General features: G+C 54.3%; 1 protein-coding gene across 2 annotated transcripts in view; it reads left to right on the forward strand.

The window, feature by feature from the left end:
• The window catches only part of GPR107 (G protein-coupled receptor 107), a 53,734-nt gene extending 35,390 nt beyond the window's left edge, over positions 1-18,344 (forward strand). The window contains exons 15-18 of one of the 2 annotated variants that reach the window (XM_081103963.1): positions 10,206-10,255; positions 11,244-11,327; positions 12,025-12,146; positions 17,573-18,344. In XM_081103963.1, coding sequence (XP_080960089.1) covers positions 10,206-10,255; positions 11,244-11,327; positions 12,025-12,146; positions 17,573-17,669 — 353 coding nt within the window. In that variant the 3' untranslated portion in view covers positions 17,670-18,344. The remainder of the gene's footprint in view (positions 1-10,205; positions 10,256-11,243; positions 11,328-12,024; positions 12,147-17,572) is intronic. The other variant, XR_013996695.1, reaches the window with a different exon arrangement.
• Positions 18,345-19,939: the final 1,595 nt, after the last annotated feature.

Below are 19,939 nucleotides of genomic sequence, written 5' to 3' on the forward strand. Positions count from 1 at the left end.
CATGAGGCAGCTCCTCATTTGTTCCACCAGGTGACAGCAGAGAGCGAATATGAAAACAGGAAGTCACGCAAGCACACCAGGACTCATTCACCATTCTCAGGATGACATACTGTTAAAGCACCCATTCCTCATCAGCAAATACCGGGAGCCCTTTGAAAGGGGACAGAGTAGATTAGAATAGGGATGTCTTCCGAGTTGATTTAGGCCACGGGATGCATTTAAGCTAATCCGCAAATGCATATTTCAGTCTGTACTTTGAAAAATGCTTATGCTTGTGACACTTCCAGAGTCAGGGCGGCCTGTTCCCAAGGCTGAGGTCTGCCCTGCAGAGAACTCACAGGAACAGCACACATCCATCCCCACCCCTCCCCCCAGTGCTGGGAGCCAGCCTGCGTATGACTGCAGAGTGGCTGCGCTTGCGTGTCCGTCCACTCCAGGACAGACGCAGGCGGTGCCAGACAGCTGGAGTGAGCCCATGGCTGACTGACCAAGGTTCCGGGATACTGTGGTCGACCCGCTGTGCGCGTCAGCTCACCCCATCCGAGGTCTAACCCATCCTAGAGGCCACTGGCAAAGTGAAGGCCAGGGGCAGGAAGGTCTCCGGGATTTGGAAGCAGTTGCTGCATGGAACCTGTTCTTAGGCTCATTATTCCACTGACTCATTGCGTGACCTTGACACTGACCTGGGCGTGAGACTCAGTGGAAGTGCAGTCCAGGCTGACTAACAGCAAGTAGGGGAGGCGCTGGTACAGTCGTCCTGGGCCCGGGGCTGCACTCGGCGTGCAGGGGCTGTTTGCTTGGGTTCTGTTTACCTCTTTGTGTCTGGACTCCTTTTGACTGAACCCGAGGGAAACATAAGGATGAAGCTGCCCACTGTCCTTAAGCTGTATCTTTGTCCCCTGTCACACACCCGCCTCTGTCAGGTCCTGTCATTCTGAGTCACTGCTGGCTGTGTCCTCTGGGAGGAAGTGTAATTGAGCCTCACACGGCACGCCGAGCTGTGGGCCGCTTGTGCCTGCCAAGCTTTCCTGGCTGGCACTACTCTTGCGCCTGCATCCCTGTCGGCTCCTCTCCAGTGTCGCTACCTTAGAGGACTGGCTTGGGGGTGTGCACTGTACATTCATTCACGATTTCTGCTCCTGATCACCTATTTTTCCTTGTTTCTGAGGAAAATTTAGAGGACATATTCTGAGAAATTTTAGCCTTTATATGTGAGCTTCCAAAGCATGTAAGCCGATAGCAATTGGCTAGTTGGGTTTATGGAGGCTTTGTTGGGAGCTGCTGTAGCCGTAAGTATTTGTCAGAGCAGCAGTTCACAAGAGGGTCCTTGGGGCCAAAACTACTTTTCTAATAAGACATGCTCAGCCTTTTTCGCTGTTGACATTTGCACCGATGGTGCGAAAGCAGAAGTGGGTCAAACAGCTGGCACTGAGGGGGGTTCAAGGCAGCGCACCACAGTATGTGAGGGGCCAGTGCATTCTTCATTGCCTCCTGCCTGCAGGGGGTGGGAAAGGCTCGTTTCAAGAGTGGCCTTGAAGGATAGTGGACACCGCATGAGTTTGTCTTCTCACATCCTGTGTGATGGGCGGGCCGTGTGCGGGAAGCACTTGTGCTGCGTGCCGCAGCTGGCGGCTGTCTGAGGAAGCCTGGGCAGGGGTCTGAGTGGCAGGCTGCACTGGCCACTCTCCTCTTGGGACATCTCTGGTATTTGGAAGAATGATGGCAGTCACATTGTGGTTACCCAGACCTCGTTTTGGCAGACTTTTTTTCCTTTTCCGTCAGACTGGTAATGTGCCCGTGCGGTAACAAGGTTTGAGGGGGGCACATCTCACACGAGGATGTGAACACCCAATCGTCACCCTTAGGAACCACAAAGGACCCGACATTTTCTTGAAAATGATCAAAGTAAGCATGTCACTTCAGGAAAACAACTACAAGTATTTGTTGCCAGTGACCTAATTCTCTCTTGAAAGCACAATTTTTAATTTAGGAAAACGGGTCCACCACTGCAGGCTCAACAGCTCTGGTTCTTAAAAGACTTCTGATGGGAGCAGGGCTGATATTAACAAAAGTGACTGTAAAGAAAGTATTTATGTTAAAAGTTGTATGTTTCCAAGATGTGCCGAGCACAGTGGGACAGTATTCTTCACCGGATCAGCGCATGTCACACAACCGCCGCGTGAACACCAGCGGTCCCTTCAGAGTGCAGCATGGACCAGAGGGGTCAGTGTGACAGCATGAAAGTTCATGGCTACAGTCTCAGAGTCCCCTCCATCTTTCAGCACCTGCCATTTGTCAAGTTTTAGTGTAAAGACTGCTCACAGCTACCTGACCAGGCCTGCATCTCTAAGGCCGTACTTTCTCCATCTCCTTCAACCAAACACTTCTTCCCAGCGCACTGGGAGTCCACTGTGTTCACTCAGCCAGACAGGAGAGACAGTGACAAAAGTGGGGAACAGTCCCACGCTTCTCAGGAAAATTTCCGTTATTTGTTAAGAAAAATATTATTTATGAATTTTGTCACTTTTAACTGAATTATTAAATATTAGAGGCCCAGTGCATGGGTTCGTGCACCAGTGGGGTCCCTCAGCCTGGCCTGCAGGGATCCAGCAAAACCGGTTCCAACACCCCCCTAGGGGTCCCAGATTGCGAAAGCGTGCAGGCCAGGCCAAGGGACCCCACTGCACCGGGCCTCTAGTATGCATATAAGATCTTTGGTTAAACTCTTCCTGCCCTCCCTGCTCCCCCCTTCCGTCTGAGATTCATCAGTCTGTTCCATGTTTCCATGTCTGTGGTTTCTGCTCCTGAGTTGAGCATCTGCCACCTGGTGGTCAGTGCTCATCATAGCTAGCAGTGGGCCAGTTACTTAGGCTTATATATATATATATATATATATATATATTTATATATATACTAGAGGCCCAGTGCACAAAAATTTGTGCACTGGTGGGGAGGGGGTTGGAGGGGTGTCCCTCAGCCCCACTTGTGCCCTCTCACAGTCTGGGACCCCTCAGGAGATAACCACCTGCTGCTGGCTTAGGCCCGCTCCCCGGGTGGCAGATGGCAGGCCCGATCCCTTGGTGCCTGTCCCGCCTCCCCAGGTTGCGCACATGGCAGGGCCGATCCGGGGGTTGGGGCACCGCCCCGGGTCGGGTCACACATGGGAAGCCTGGGCAGGCCAGCCGATTGCTGCTGCCCCGTCCGGCCGCCCCAGGTCGGGTCGCACACGGGATGCCCATATGGAGGCCGGGTGGGCTGGCTAATCACTGCTGCACCACCCGGCCGTCCCGGGTCGGGTCGCAAACGGACGCCCGCCGCCCCAGGTCGCAGATGGCAGGGCAGGCGGGATGGCGCTGTCCTGCCCTGCCTGTGGTATGCAAATTAGCCGCCATCTTTGTTGGTTAATTTGCATATAGCGCAGATTAGCCAATGGGAGGCATAGTGAAGGTACAGTCAATTACCATGTTTGTCTATTATTAGATAGGATAGATTTTTAAATTTTGTTATAATTTCTAATGTGGTAAATATTGATAGATTTTACCCACATAAACAAGTTCTTGGGGGTTCTCAATAATTTTTAAAAGTGTGAAGGGGTCCTGAGACCAAAGGTTTGAGAGCCATGTATTAGGGATGAAGCTTCTTGAGTCTCTTGTTGTCATGACGACCATGAATGGGCCTGAAAGGCTGCCTCATTCTTTTTTCCTGTGCTGTTGAGCTCATTTCAAGCTTCCTTGGTCAGGTTCTTGTGACTATTTAAGAAATCCATTTGTTCTGTGCAGCTAATGCCAAAAAAACGTTTTATTTGGATGTTTTTATAGAAACAAACCTAATGGAAAACCCACTGACGAGAAAGGAGAAGAAGTGCCCCACCTGTTTTTGTAAATAGTTCTGTTGGAACACAGCCATGCCTGTTTGTCCGTGTTGTCTTTGGCTACTGCGCCAGAGTCGATTAGTTACGGCAGACACCGTCGGCCCGCAAGGCCTAAAACACTTGCTCTCCAGTCCTTTACAGAGAGCCTGCCCACACCTGGCTGCCACAGACAGTGTGGTGATGTTGCCTGCCAGCTTCCCAGTGAGCACTCTGAAAGCTGTGAAGCTTACACGGATGTAAGAAGCTACTGCGTTAAGCCTAGCCAGTGTGGTTCAGTGGTTGAGCGTCGACCTATTGAACCAGGGGGTCACAGTTCGATTCCCAGTCAGGACACATGCCTGGGTTGCTGGCTCAATCCCCAGTGTGGGGTGTGCAGGAGGCAGTCGATCAATGTTTCTCCTTCATTGATGTTTCTGTCTCTCCTTCCTCTCTGAAATCAATTTTTAAGAAGTATTTAAATGTATATTGGAAATGTATTTTGAACCACTTTTCATGTGACAGTTTGAAAATCAAGAAACTTTATCCTTTACCACAGCCTTTTTCATATTTGCTCAGGATCCCGTGTTTGTGAGATGGATTAGTGGGGTATCCTCTTAGTGCAGGCCCGATGGCACCCTGTAGGCTAATCACTCTCCAGAATGGACACTTCGGACCAGTGTGGTCCCAGGTCAGCTCTCAGGGCTGTGCTGGACCCTGACGTGAGAAGCTGCCTGCCCCGCTGTGCAGTGTGCTCGAGCCCCAGCCTCAGCAGACTGTGGAAGTGCCGAGGGTGGGAGCAAGTCACAGCAATCAATGATGCCATTTGCTTTGCTGTCATCATTTCTTTTATGTTTGTGTTTGATTGAAAAATCCCTCTGCAGTGCAGCAGGGAGAAAGCAGGAGAAAAGGATGATGGGTAAATAGGGATGTTTTTAAGCCTTGAGGCTTTCCTCACACCAGGGAAAGATTGTTTTGGAAATTTTTTACCCTTTAAGTGGCAGCTGTGGGCCTTTGCTCTGTGTCCCATAAATCACTTAGGATTAACTCCTCGAGATGGATGGCTGGCAGCCCCTAGGCATTGCCTGGCATTTTGAACCGTGATTGCATCTGAGCAGCCAGTGGATTACAGAGCTGTGGGTGCCTTTCTCTTAGCCCAGAGTGTAGGCGAGTTGGGTTTGAGGACTGGCCTCTCCACTTATAAGCTGTGTGACCCTGGTAATTGCCTAACCCCAGGCCTCTGTCTGTCACCTGTGCGGCTGCCCTCCCTCTTAGAGGCTGCGTGAGGATTAGTGAGATGAATCCCAGACAGTGACCAGCCCGCTGCCTGGCACACAGTTAGCACCAAGTAGGTGGTGAGGACCAGCGCCATTGTTCTTGTTGTCACGGTTCCCACACCATCCAGGGAGTGCTGGGAGGTAGGGGATGGCGGCTGTCTTCTTGCCAGCCTGCTGGGCTGCTCTTTGCTTTAGGGAGGAAAGGCGCAGTCTGGGGAGGGGGAGGCACCCGCCCTGGATGGTGGGTCTTTGCTCTTTTGCTGCTGGGTCAGAGAGAGTACTGACTTGTTAGCATTCAAAAGGGCTGGGCACTTTCTGCCCCAGTGGGCATTTGTTCTGTTCTCGTCATTAAAAAGCACGTGCAAAAAAAAATTCTTTTTTTTTTTTAATCTTCATGTTGAAAGTATTATATATGTCCCCTTTTTTCCCATCTGGCCATTTTTTTGAGAGTGATGGGAGGAAGAGGGATCCCCCAGCAAGTCAGCCTGCAGGAGCTCTGCCTCCCTGCCTCCATCTCTCCTCCCTGTTCCCCGGGAGGTTTTCAGTGAAGTGGGTGATTCTGTGCTCGCGAGGTTAAGAAGCACTGCCATAGCCCTATGGCTCAGTGGATAGAACGTCAGCCTGCGGACTGAAGAGTCCCGGGCTCAATTCCAGCCAAGGGCACCTGCCCAGGTTGCGGGCTTGATCCCCAGTGTGGGATGTGCAGGAGGCAGCCGATCAGTGATTCTCTTTCATCATTGATGTTTCTATCTCTCTCTCCCTCTCCCTTTCTCTCTGAAATCAATTAAAATACAGTAGGTGCCTGGGGTTATGTTGGAGATCCGTTCCTACGGCGACCTAACATGATTTTCGCCGTAAGTCGGAACCCACCTACAGAAGCACCTACATCACTCACATGGAGCAGAGACACAGCAGCAATGAAGTGAAACAGTAAAAAAATTTAAAAGAAAGAGAACAATTCCTGACCTTTACTTGTGGTAAATAAATAAAAAAAAACATAAAGCACATATGTACATACGTTGAAATGATGGAACTTTTTTTTTTAATATGTTTTATTGATTTTATTGAGAAAGGGAGAGGGATAGAGAGTTAGAAACATCGATGAGAGAGAAACATCAATCAGCTGCTTCTTTCACACTCCCTACTGGGGATGTGCCCGCAACCAACGTGCATGCCCTTGACCAGAATTGAACCTGGGACCCTAGAGTCCGCAAGCGGATGCTCTATCCACTGAGCCAAACCGGTTAGGGCGAAACTTTTTTATAAATAAATGGGAGATGGCGACGTAACCTGAGGACTGCCTGTATATTAAAAAAAGAAAGAAAGAAAAAAGCAGCAGCAGCAGCAGCACTGCCATAAAGAGGAGACGCTGCTGAGGCGTGCCAGCCGGCCTCGCACCCTGCGTGATGCTGGTGGCGGCCCTGGAATGTAGGTCTCCTGGCTCCTGCCCGAGGCATTTTCTTCTCGCCGTGCTCATTCTTTTACCATATTTGCTGTTCCTCGTGGTGGGTCAGAAATAGCCAGCCCAGACTTGTGAGCCTTTCCCTCCCCGGGGCCCAGCCCGCTGTGGCCAGCGAATGGCCAGCGGTCAGCGTTCTGAACTCCCGGGAAGGCTTTTCTGGAAGAAGCTGGGAGGTTTGGGATTCCAGGCTGCGTCCTGCTGTGTCAGTGCTCGTTTGTTCAGCTGGTGAAGTGTCCCTCCTGGAGCAGGCGTCCCGGGCACACGTCCGGGGAGCACTGCGTCCGGGGAGCCCTGGGCCCGCTGGCAGTCCCAGGTCGCCATGGTTCCAGCTTGGATTTGTGCCTGGGGGGGCAGCCACCGGAACACAGTAAACGCCACACTTGGTGTTTGATCCATCTGGTTAATCCTAATGTAATCCTGACCATGTGGCCTCAGCCACTCCCCAGGTGGTCGCCCTGTGCTGCCCCAGCAGCCCCAGTGCAGGCCTTCGTGCTCTGGTTTCACAGATGCGGAAACAGGCTCAGAGAGGTTAGGAGGCTTCCCTGAGGTGACAGCCAGGAGGCGCAGGTCCTGCCCTGTTACCCACTCCTGCTTCTTGCTGCCATGAGTAAGCCTCCTCCCTCCCTTCACTGCCTCAGCTGTGACTACAACACCCATGTGGGCCCCGGGAGCCTCATCCCAAGGCCCACAGTCTTGTAGACAGAAGTCTTGCACGTGACTGTCACACTGGTGCGTTTGGGAGCTCTGCTTGTTGTGGCTGCGTTTCTTAGACAACACTGGTTGTTCCCAAGGCCCATTTGTCAGTCCCAGCGCTTGTCCTGGATGGCGTGACATCCGTGCCCGGGCTGATGACTCCTCTGGGTGCAGAGTGGTTCATGCCAGTCTCACAGTCAGCGTGCAGGTGACGTGGTGATACATGTGACAGATGTTAGGAGATGTTAGGACAGCGCCTTCCGCTCCCTCCCTCACTGCCCACGTTGTTGGAACCCCTCTGCTTTCTCTCCCCACCCTTGCTTTCTTTCCCTGTGACGGAGTGGGCCATCAGACTTCACCTGAAGAATTCTCTCTGGTCCTCAGCCTCATCACCTTGTCCTTCCATCTCCCCAGCCAGCCAGCAGGCGGGATCAGCCTGGCTCACTGCCTGCCCACTGCTGTGCACTGAGAAATCCCTCACCACCTTTTATATTTTTTATTTTTATTTTTTTTTTAATTTTATTGTTTTTTTACAGAGAGGAAGGGAGAGGGATAGAGAGTTAGAAACATCAATGAGAGAGAAACATCGATCAGCTGCCTCCTGCACACCTCCCACTGGGAATGTGCCCGCAACCAAGGTACATGCCCTTGACTGGAATCGAACCTGGGACCTTTCAGTCCGCAGGCCAACGCTTTATCCACTGAGCCAAACCGGTCAGGGCCCTCACCATCTTTTAGAGGGGCCTCCACAAATCCAAGGGTTTTGACCTCAGTTGGGCTCCTTTTTGGTTCTGTCCATCCTTTCTCCAGAGAGATTGTTCTAAAATGTAGGTGTGATCAAGGCACTGCCCTGCTTCAGACCCTTCAGAGGCTCTGTGGGGCCCTTGGCCAACAAGGGGGCCAGCTGATTCGGCTTCCGGCCTCCTCTCAGCCCAGCCCTGCTTCTTGGCCTCTCCCGGCTTCTGCCCTGTCCCCGTGGGTGATGCTGGCTCTTCCTGAGCATTCTCTCCACTTGGTCTCACCACTCTTGTTCCCCACTGAGCCCTGCTCAGGCCTCTGCTTAGACACGACCTCCTCTGGGACCCTCCCTTTCACCCTGTGCCCCTGGTCCGGGCGCGTTCCCCACGTGTGGCTATGGCAGCCGTGCATGTTCCTCTCACGGCACCTTGAAATCTGGGAGTGAAAGCTCTGGTCCTAGTGGGGGCAGCTCGCCCCCCTCCCTTCCCCTCCCCTACCCTCCCCTTCCTTCCCCTCTCCTCGGGCTGATGGGTCTTGGTGAGCCTTCAAGGGCAGGAGTTTCATTTGTCAGGATTTATTTCAACAAGCAAAATTCCCAGGAGACTTTTAAAGCACTTCTGTTATTCAGATGGTCTGCTCGTGCTGTTCTTTCTCAGCTCTTCACGAAGAGGAGGATTGAGTGTCCGTGTTCAAGAACCGATTTGCTTGTTGGGGAGGGCTGTTCCCGGAGGCTGGCTGGGTGTGTGGGTGAGCGGCTGTTTCATTGACCACTGCCGGGGGGAGCAGGAGACGCACACAGAAACAAAAGGAACACTCGAGCCTACAAATGAGTGAAGCTTTAAACCTGTGGGAGTTTAGTTACTCCACACTTGCCTGTGTAATACCTGCCCTGTGACTCCTCTCCCTTCCCCAGGCGAGGACGAGCACCTGTGCATGGCACACGCTCCCGGTACTCTGTGCGCTTGGTATTAAGTGAGTGTGTACCTCGGGGTGTGGCGGCTCTTTCCTGAGGAAGGGCAGCCACCCCTGGGCCAAAGCCCACGCTGCCATGGTCGCTGTTGCATCCCGGGCCTGGCCCAGAGTCAGAGCGAATGAAATATGGCTGAGAACCAGAGAGATTTAATTTAAAAGATCACAAGGCAGCCAGAGAAGTCACTAGTTAAGAGCCTGTGCTGATTTGCGTGCTTTCCTGGAGCTTCTTCAAATGTGCTGCGCGCGGCCTTTGCAGGCTCGAGGTGGGTGTGATCGCCTCCCATTCGGGGAGTTAGGGTTTTCCGGAACGAGTTTCTGATCTTTCATCGGTGCATGTGGTTTCTCAGAAGAGATTCATACAGACACTGGTAGCTGGTAATCACCTTGAAGATTATTTAGGATTCGGGGAATTTCTTTTGGAAGCCTAAGCTTGATTGTCACCCACTGATCATGAGGCCGAGTGGGGAGGAAGAGGAAATGTGAACCTCCACTGTGCACAGGCCCATCTTAATGGAACCAGTAATTGAGTGCTATTAAGCAAAATTAATTTGCCTCTTGTAGGAAGGTTTATGATGAATGAAAGGATTGCTCATTGGGGAGGGAGCCAGGCTACCCTCTGTGGTCATTAATATTTCATGGCCATAGGCAGTGGCAGGAAGTTAGCTATCCTGGCTCCCTGACCTTGAGCATGAAGGTAGGACACAGCCAGGGAGGTTGTATTTAAAGGGCTTGTTACAAGGCACTTACTGAAAATCTAAGTGAAATTTAAATTTGCAAGATGCACCCCTGTTAAATGAATTTACACCCTGAACTAGTGGGAGGTTCCCCCAGATTGCTCAGGGACCCAGCTGAGACTGGTCCTAGTGGGGGCAGCTCTGTCAGCCACATTGGCAGAGCTGAAATGTTTAATGATGGCTTGGCGGAGGGAGGGGTCCTGATTTGTAGTGACTGCTGGTTTCTGTGGGTCAGTACACTGGCATGGCTGGTTTGAAGCTGCTGAATCCAGGACTCGGCAATGTGCGGGTGTGCCCGTGCACTGGAGCTGCGGCCCCGCCTGCTGTCCCCACAACCCCTGACTCCTGCTGACTGGGGGAGTCTGGCCCAGCGGTGGCATTTCCAGAAATACAGATGTGCCCGGGCATTGCTCCTGTGTTAGACTCGGCCCCTTGGCTGAGAAAGGTTAACGAGTCTCTGTTTTGTTCTTCCTTCTCCCTAGCTGCTATTAACTTAGCAAAGCTGAAACTTTTCAGACATTATTACGTCTTGGTGAGTAAAACCCCTCAGTCTGTACATAACGAGTAGAGCAAATGGGCTCCTCAGGAGGGTGGGTGCACGAGGCGGGTGCTGCCTGGGGCTGTGGCTTCACTCCAGGTTGTGTCCTTGGGTCTGGGAATTAAGTGTCTGCTTGCTTCTTTCTAAAGCTTAGTTTTAAATCTGGCTTTACGCACTCAGAAAAGCAGTCCCTGCTTGATGTGTTCACAGTGCAGGATGAGAGACACAGCGCTGCCCTCTCCGACCCGAGCCTCCTCCCCTCGGTGGTCGCTGTTGGCAGCTGCGTGCCTCTTTCTCTAGGCTCTCTCCTCGGATTGGATGCTCCTTTGATGGGACTTTTTTATTCATTTACAAAAATGGGGTCACACCTAAACACAGAACTGAGACAAACATGAAGGGCTCATACAAGCATTAGCACCAAAGGCAGGACTTACTCTAGATTATTAGAAACATAATTTCTTGGAATATTTAAGGTATGGGTCTTCTAGAGTTTGCTTCCTGACTCCTAACAGAAAGTTTCTGAATCGTCTTCCCTTTGGACATGTTTTTCCTGGTCCCGGGGAGCAGGCCACACTCGAGTGGCCCGTGAGTCGCACTCTCAGCGGCCCCTCCCCGCTAGAGGGCGTAGGACTATTGGCACTTGTGCTGTGTGGCCCCTGGCGTCCCAGCCTCCGCTGCAGAGGCTGAAAGTCAGCACTTCCTGTGGCTTTATTTTGCTGTTGCTGCTGGAAAACCCCCATCCAGGGAGGGAAAACATGGCCCCCTGGTGTTGGAATCAGCAGCCATCCTGAAATGTTCGCCCTCCCGGAGGGGTGGCAGTGTCCAGAACTGTGGGCACCCAGAGAGCAGGAAGTGCTGCCTTCTCAGTGTGACCAGCAGGGTCCTTCTGCGTCTGTTTTGTAGTTAATTTGAAAGCAAATTGTCGGAAGAAAGTGGTGCCAAGTTTCTGTGTTGATGCTCTTGTTTCTTTCCTCTTCCTTAGATCGTATGTTACATATACTTCACCAGGATCATTGCATTTTTCCTCAAATTCGCTGTTCCGTTCCAGTGGAAGTGGCTCTATCAGGTATGCTGGTCCTGGAGACAGCCTGAGGCTGCAACCTAAAGTCACAGTGCACCCGGCAGCGCCCGGTGAGGCCTGGTTCTCTTCCGGGCTGCGATTCCGGCTCCTGGCTAGGAGAGCTGCTGGGTTGCAGGAGAAATCTGGAGGTCGTTGCATTATTGATGTTAGCGTTAATGCAAAGAGTCTTTGAAGAAAAGAGCCTCAGGCAGAGAGAGTCAGGTTTACTCTGTGCAATTAAAGCCCAGATGAGACGGTCTCCGTCAGTTACAGGACTTAGAGTAACTTAGAATGCAGACCTTACTCTCCTTTGCCCATTGTTATAATTTCAATAGTGACGTATCTTTGCAGTGACTAGAACTGGCTTCACTACTAGGGCAGGCCATCGAATGGTCTGGAGACTGTTCTCTTAAGTACTCTTGATGCGTTAGGCACTGTAGGAAGTGGGAGTATATAATGACTCTTAAAACATAGCAGTGGACACTCCAGGTAAAGCCAGGAGTCTTAGGTGTCATCTCTGGGCAGAATGCCTGGCTGAGGCCTCAGCACAGCTTGGGAGGAAACTGCTCTCTAGCAGCCAGCTCGGGTGGGAGGAGTGGCTATGGAGTGGCAGGTTGCCGGGCGGGGGTGGGGGTCAGCTTGTTTAGTCCCACTGCTTTCCGAAAAACAGGGGAGCTCATCCTTTGGGGTTTTTAATTTGCAGCTCATGGATGAAATGGCCACTCTGGTGTTCTTTGTTCTCACCGGGTACAAGTTCCGCCCAGCTTCAGATAACCCCTACCTACAGCTTTCTCAGGAAGACGATGACCTGGAAATGGAGTCTGTGTAAGAAATCTCCTCGCTCCCTCCCTCCCTCGCCCCTTTGCCTAACACACAGCAGCAGGGTGTGAATTGGAGCAGCTGCTGCACATGTGGTTGCCCCAGAGGTGGGCCCTCTATTTTTAGCAGGAGGAAATGGACACTGCGCTCGGTAACGGGGTGGCATGAACTTGGGGACATGCTGGGCCTGTTCCAAACTACTGAGCACGGGCAAGCCCTCTTCCTGCCGGCCCTGCCGTTGGGCGCCTGTGTCTGAAAATGTGCTCATCCGAATCCCGTACGTCTGCTGGCGAAGGTCAGACGTCTGTCCTCGGGTAGCGGGCGGCTCTTCTCTTTGCAGCAGCAGCACCACTGGCCTAGATCTGCGCTAGCCGGCTTCTGAGTCCCAGGGTGAGGGCTCCAGGGTGCTGTTTCTGGAAAGGCAGCCACTTTGGAGAAGTGAATAGTGATGAGGAATGTTGTGCTGTTACCTGTGAGGGGCCAGGCGGGTTGTGTTTGAGGATTGGCCTGAGGGTGAGCTCCCGGTGCACTGCCTCCAGCCAGGGTGGCCTTTGCTTTTTCCCAGTTCAAAGGCTGAGCCTTGGCCCACTGGGCCCTGCCAGGCTGCCAGGCTGCCAGCCTGGGAGAGCTCCTGGTGCTCAGCTCCACTGTGAGAACAAGGAGCGAAGGCAGATCCTGCTGTTGGGCTCCAAACAGCCCCTCCCTGTGCAGAGGAAGAAATGCCTGTTGGTGGAGGGAAGGCAGGAGAAGCATCACCTGTGCCTCTTCTGGAAGTTGCAGGTCTGAGCAAGTGACTGGTTGAAGAGGCACAAGTGAGAGCCAGTCTGGTGAGGAGCAGCAGCAGGAAGTAACCTGAGGTCTGGGGGATTTGTCCATCCCTGCTGGGGACCCTGGCTGGATCTCTGGGGTGGGCAGCTAGGAGCCGAATGGCTGGCTCCTGACATCTTCCGCTTGACTGGGCTGTGGTCTGAAATGGCTGTCCCAGTTGGTGTTCTCGCCAGCCATGTAGAGTTCCTGTCCCCACATCCCGCCCGCCAGCTGCTGGTCTGGAAGTGTGGATGCGTGGGGAAGGTCTGTCTCGTGGCAGAGTTCTGTTTGGTTCTGGTTTCTCGCTGACAGTATTTGGTGACAGGGTAGTCTTTTCGCAGAGGGTCTGCGGCTGTAGTCAGGAGGAAAGGAGAGGGCGTGGGCAGACAGAGCGCCGCCTGTGGGGACTAGAGAGCCTGTTCTCTTTTCTGGCAAGACTTGGGAAGGCTGGGCTGTCCTCGGACTGCCTCCGTTTACACCCGTCACAGGGCAACAGTACTCTGGTCACACTGTGTCAGTGCCTTAGTGGAGCCGTCCTGAGCCAGTGAATGGGTTCTCCCTGTGTAGCAGCGGAGAGGGGGCAAACCCAGCCAAGGGTTTGTTTAGGGTGGTGCACTCCCTGGGAGCGCAAGCCCAGTTTAGCCAGAAAAGATGTTTAGGAGCGGATTGAGGTCAAGTACCTTTAAATCCGCAAGGAAATTGTTCTGGGCTTTCTCTTGGCTAAGACTCTGCTGCTGAGAGTTCTAGGAATTTATAAGACGTGACAGCAGAGCAGGCTGGGCCGGACGCTCTGGCGCAGCTGCCTGCAGGTGCGCAAAGGCTAATCACAGCCGCTCAGGGCAGCCACCCCGGCTGTCGTCTCCCTCCGCCACTTGCAGTGAGAGTGCTCAGTACTCCTAAGTCCTCCACAGACAACCAGCCAGAGGCAGCGAGCCTGCGCCTGGTTTCCCAGCAGGTCAGGAGCTCCCTTGCCATCCACACAGGGGGCGCTTCCCAAAGAAGGAAGCTGGTCTGATCCTTGTCACGGAACAGCACCTCTAGGAGGTAGTATCCTCAAGCCCCCACCCCCAACAGATCCACACTCTTCCTGGTGGGTCTGACGCTGCAGCACGGGAGCGGCCACCGGGAGATTGTGGGGAGTTCCTCCCGCCCCTGCCCTCACCTCCTTCATCTGAGGCCCAGCTGAGGGGCCGAGTGCATCTGGGGAGTGAGTCTCTCCCAGGGGGTGGGGTTGGGAGCTTCACCCCTTTCCTCCCTCCAAGCCTGAAAGATGAGGGCGCACTCAGAGGTAACACTGACTTTGTCTTTTTCCTCTTTCTTTCAACATCTCTTTGGACCAATTTTGGTAACAAAATTTGTCATAAAAAATTCAACATGTTAAATATTGGCTGCGATTTCAGCACTCAGCAGCTGCCCGTGTGCTGTGCGTGTCCTGCGTGCTCTGAATTATGTCTGTCAGCCTGAGAAGTGGGAAATGTGTGTGTGGGCTCCAGGACTGCTCTCTGTGAGCACCCGAGGGGGTCGGCACCCACCGTGGGCACAGGACTATGGGAGATGACGGGATTGTCTCTCAGCCAGGCCCCTCCACCTTCCAGTCCAGAAAGCAATTGCTAGTTTGCTTATAGTTTCTGGTTCAGTTTGGTTAAAGAAATAGTTGTGTCCATGGGCCACTTTCTCACGCCACATGTGACTGTGACCTGGGTGGCAGTGGGAGCAGTGGGTGTCTAAAGCAACATTCTCATCTTGCCTGTGTGCATTAGGCCCTGTGCTCTCTCTGCCTCTGTCGGAGCTCCCTGCTCCTTGTCTTGGGCACCTCTGCTCCACTCTCCTGCCAGTCCTCCACAGACTCCTGTACTGATCCCACAGGGAGCATCAGCCTTAGGGGCCATAGCACTGGCCCCTGGCCTCAGCCCAGCTCCCCAGCTGCTGGCCACCTGCCTCAGAGAGGCGCTTCCCTGAGCAGGCACTGGAAGCAGGACAGCTCCTGCTGGAATGGGCACTGGGCTGGGCAGCCAGAGAGGCCAGCCTGGCCGTGTGCCCTACGGGCAGCTGTGAAGCACCAGCCGGAACAGAAGCCCGGCCTTCCGGGAGCCCAGTCTCCTGCAGGGACAGTGGGACGGGGTGTAGACAGTCCTGAGGTCCAGGCGTGCACTGGAGCCACAGAAGGGCACGCCACCAGCCAGGACACGAAGGTGCTAGATGGGCAGAGGAGGCCTCGCCTCTGGAGACCTCCCTGTGAAGTGAGTGGCGGTGACTGCGATCTGCGCATCTCCAGAGGCTGTGCCTGTCCCCTGAGTGGGAGTTTAGGTGTAAATCCCGCTGCTCATCGCCCCCCACGCTTGTAGAGACCTTTCTTCTGAGAGCCGTTTCCCTGCAGAGGGCTGGGCCGATGGGGGCTCTTCAGCTCTTGTCCCCCCTTCAGTGCTGGCATCAACATGAGGCCGTGCTGGAGGTGCCTTCACAGCTGTGAGGTCCCTGCCTGGGCGGCCGCAGGGTGTCGGTCTGACCTCCTGCCTCCGTTTCTGCTGAGTGGCTGAGCTGCCCAGGGACGACTCGCACTCTTCAGCAGCAGCGGCCGGGCTGGCCTTCCCAGAGGTCTGCTGTGCCCACGGGCATCACTGCCGTCCATCTTGATCTGCTTCAGGTCACTTGAGCAGCTCCACGGGCTCCAGGTCACACAGTCAACCCCACAGCACCTGCTCTACCTGTGACTCCTCATGTGCTGGCGCCCTCCCCTGGACAGACTCTGGGGGTGCCACATGGAGGGCAGTTGGTGGGGGGATGGCAGGGTCCTTGGAGAGTCTGTTGAGTTGATTGATTGCATTTATTTTATTGGTCAGGAGGTTCCTGTGGGTCCGGACGGGGACGGAGGAGGCTTAGGAGATGCTGGGCCGGGCATGTTTGTTCTAACAGGCTGTTTTTGTTGTTGTTGTTGTTTTGTTTTATTTTTTATTATTATTAGTTAAGGTATTACAAATGTGTCCTCATCCCCCCCATTAACCCCCAACCTCCCCCCCCACACGCACACTCATGCTCCCATCCCCCTGTTGTCCATGTCCATTGGTTTGCTTATATACATGTATACAAGTCCTTCGGTTGATCTCTTCCCCTTACCCCCGCCCTCCCCTACTTTCCTTCTGGGGATTGATAGCCTGATCGCTGTTTCTCAGTCTTTGGGTCTGTCCCTGTTCATCAGTCTATGTTGTTCTCTATAATCCACAAATGAGTGAGATCATGTGGTATTTATCTTCCTCTGACTGGCTTATTTCACTTAGCATAATGCTCTCCAGTTCCATCCATGCTAACAGGCTGTTTTTTAGAGCAATTTTAGGTTCACAGCGACATTGAACAGAAGATACAGCCATTTGCTATAAGCGTCCTGGCCTGGCCTCACGCGTGCACAGCCTCCGCATTAGCACCAGCTCCTCCAGAGCGGCGCATGTGTTCCCGTCGATGAACCTGATTGACAGTCCTTGTCACCCGGAGTCCATAGTTTACCTTAGGGACCGTGCTGGTGGTGTGCATTCTGTGGGTTTGCACACATGTGTGATGACGTGTATCTGCCACGATAGTGTCATACAGACATGCCCTACAACCAGTCCTGCCAGGAGGAGCTCAGTACGTTTGCTCGACGCCTCCTGCTGTGGGGCCAACATGTCCCTCGCAGATACACAAGCGTAGAACCTGCCCAGCTCACATCTTGCCTTCCCACGGACCCACCACACGAGAGGCTGCACTCCACTCCCGGGGAAGGGCTAGCGTGCCTCCATTTTTTGTTGTTAATCCTCATCTGAGGATATTTTCCCATTGATTTTTAGGGAGTGGAAGACAGAGGGAAAGACAGAAATATCGATGTGAGAGAGACACATTGATTGGTTGCCTCGTGCACCAGGGCCCGGGCAGGGGAGGAGCCTGCAACCAAGGTACGTCCCCTTGACCGAAATCGGACCTGGGACCCTTTGGTCCGCAGGCCGGTGCTCTATCCACTGAGCCAAACCGGCGAGGGCCGTGCTTCCAGTTTTGATCCATGGATTCAGTGAAGGGCTCCACGGCCCCTCCTGAGTGTCAGGGACCAACAGAATAGACCCTGCCCGGGGAGGCATGGGGAGGCGGAGACCGTGCTCATTGACGACGCGGCTGCAGGGACCCAGGCCTGGTCTGCAGAAAGCTCTAGTGCCGGCCTGGGCCCGGAAGGGCCGCCGCACCCGTGCTCCTGTCCCGTGGCTCAGGATGCTCCCGTGTGGCTGGTGACCGAGTGTCCGCCTCGGGCCAGCTTTCTTTTCAGATGTTCACTGTAATGGGGCAGCCTCGTGGCTGTTAGAGGACGTGCATGCCACGTGGAAATCCGTGGAGCCATGGCAGGCTGGCACTGACTGTAGCGCTAACAGCCGCCGTGCGCTGATTGGGCGCTTTGGAGAGCTCATTGCCCTCACAGCAGCTCTGGGAAGCGGGAATTGCTCTTGTGCTGGAGCACGGAGAGCTCAGGTGCCTTGGCCAAGGTTCCATAGTGGCCAGAGCCGGTCGGAATTCAAGCCCCGCTCTGACTCCAGAGCCAGCCCTTCCCCCCCGGGAGGTGCTGCGGCCCCGCTTCCCACTGACGCGCTCCTTGTTGTTTCCCTGTGCAGCGTGACGACGTCGGGGGTGATGGAGAACATGAAGAAGGTCAAGAAGGTGACCAACGGCTCGGTGGAGCCCCAGGGCAACTGGGAATGCGCCGCGTGATGGCGCACGCTCGAGCTGGCCCCGCAAAGAAGACACTTAATTTATTAATAGTCCTCTTGGTGAGCGAGAGCAGCTGGCACTTGCCGACAGTGATGCCACAGCGCGCGTGCTGGGAGCAGTGCCACGGAAGCCCTTTTTTTACTCTTTTATGGACACTGATCTGTGGCTGGTCGTAGGCAGCTGGACTTCTCCTTCAGGTGGGCACGCTGCGGAGGGAGGGTAGCGAGGAGGAGAATAAAAGGAAGACTTGGTTTTGATTTATATATTTTTAATTGGCAGGGAGCTCTTAGGGTATATGCAGTGTGACCCCCAGTGTGTAGCACATCAGAATGGACGGTGGGTGGGGAGGAAGTCAACAGCCCAGGCTTACAGGGGATGGAGAGGGTTGCTACAGCTTTTGGAGACAAAAACGAATGAAATTAGGTGATTCTAGAAAGCAGGGTCAAAACTGATTAGTATGCCGAGCCTGCCCCAGACTCCTGTCCCCAAAGGTGGCTCAGGCCTTTCTCCCAGATCCTGAAAGGGTCCAGGAACCAGCAGCTCTGGGAGCTGTATCTGTCCAAGGGGCTCTGCGTGGGGCTGGGTGTCACACCCCGGGGCGGGGGGGGGGGGGGAATGGTGATGGAAGGGTGTTCTGTGTTGCCTAAAGGATGGACAGAAATATATTTTTAGCTCAAAAGCATTCTGTAGGGTTTTCTTGAACATCCAGAAAAGTTCCCTCTCCTCGTGGTTTGTGTCCACCTGGTGTGATGGGAGTCTGGGGGAAGGGGGGGGACTTTCCTTCAGGAGCAGCTGGGGCAGGAAAGGAGGTGTGATCATCACCACCAAGCTTTCCCCGTAAGCCAGAGGGTTCTAGACAGAGCAGGTGGCCAGCTGCCCCGTCTTCGTCTGGAGTGTGTGGGCAAGTGTGACTGGCGGCTTAGGCTCAGGGCCGGGAGGCGTCTCACAGGAACGCGGGTTCCCTTGCGGACTCTCCGAGCGTGGGGACCCACACGGGCGCTGCCCCCAGGGAACAGCATTGCACCTAAGCGGTTGGAAGCCGGGCCGCTCCGAAGGCCCGTTGTGGCGTAGGGCTCCGTGATCATTCCCACGCAGGACAGCTTCCTCCTGCTCGGGTGCCAGGCGTGCGGGGCCTCCTGGCAGGTGGACAGGGACAGTCTCTGGTGGTGGTTTGCTTACCTCCGGCTTGGAGGGTCGGTCAGAAACCACAAGATTTAGGGGTGGCTCCATATCCCAGGTTTGGGAACCTGAAGTCTTTCCTCAAAAACAGTTGTTTTCCCTCTGCTGTGCCGTTTCCCCTTCCTGCTGGCCCGGGAGGAGGAAGCGTCCTCCTCATGCACTTTCAGTGGCCTCTGTGCTTGGCCTGGCCCTCGGGCTGGTCCTGCGCTACAGTCCTCGGGGCGGGGCCCCGCGTCTCCCCGTCTCCAGGACAGAAGTACAGCCTAAGTATTCATCTAAGGGTCAGTTCTCTTTCTCTTTTCACTTGGAGCTGTGTGACGGGGCCGGACGTTGTAGAGAAGATGGGAATATCTTTAAAGCTTTATTTTTCTGTCCCAACAATCCCAGCTGCAGAAGTGTCTCAACCCAGGCTCAGGGTGCTTCCCTGGGGGGTACGGGGGGGAATTTGCTGCTTGTCCTGCAAGCAGATGTTCTTAACTCAGTCATAGATTTTTTGGCAAGAACCAAAGTGAGATGAAAACTCCCTCCTGAAAGGTCTCCACAGAGGAAGCGAGTGCGTGAGGAGCAGGGGAGGACGGGAACGTGTGCGGCCAGCCCGCACTGCTCCTGCCTCCTGCCCCCTCGCAGCTCCCATCCTCAGCAGCCACATTCGGGCCGACCCAGAGGGCTGGCTTCTGTGGGATGGGGCGTCCTTTAAAGCCCATGCCTACCTCCAGCAGCCTCTGGGCTCTCGCAGCACCTGCAGGGCCGCCTTCCCTTCCATGCTGGCCCTTCGGGGCAGGAGCACAGGGAGAGGGGGCAGGGGTTTGGAAACAGGCTGCCACGGCCTTCCCACCACACAGCACATCTGCCGTGTCCTGCATGTAACACGGAAGGTCTACTGTCAGGCCGCCGATTAGGGAACATCCAAACCCAGCCCGTGACGGGGAAGGCAGGTGGTAGGTGGAGTTTCTCAGAATGTCTGTCCTGTTCCGTGAACATTTCTTCCCTTCCTCTGTCACTTCGCAGCTGGGACCAGCAGGCACGTGAGTCAGGGTGACTGGCTGGGGTCCGAAGCACAGTGGCTCTCCAGCCACAGCCTTCCTGCCGCC

This window comes from Myotis nattereri, assembly GCF_964212035.1.
Source record: "Myotis nattereri genome assembly, chromosome: 12".
Taxonomy (NCBI): Eukaryota; Metazoa; Chordata; class Mammalia; order Chiroptera; family Vespertilionidae; genus Myotis; species Myotis nattereri.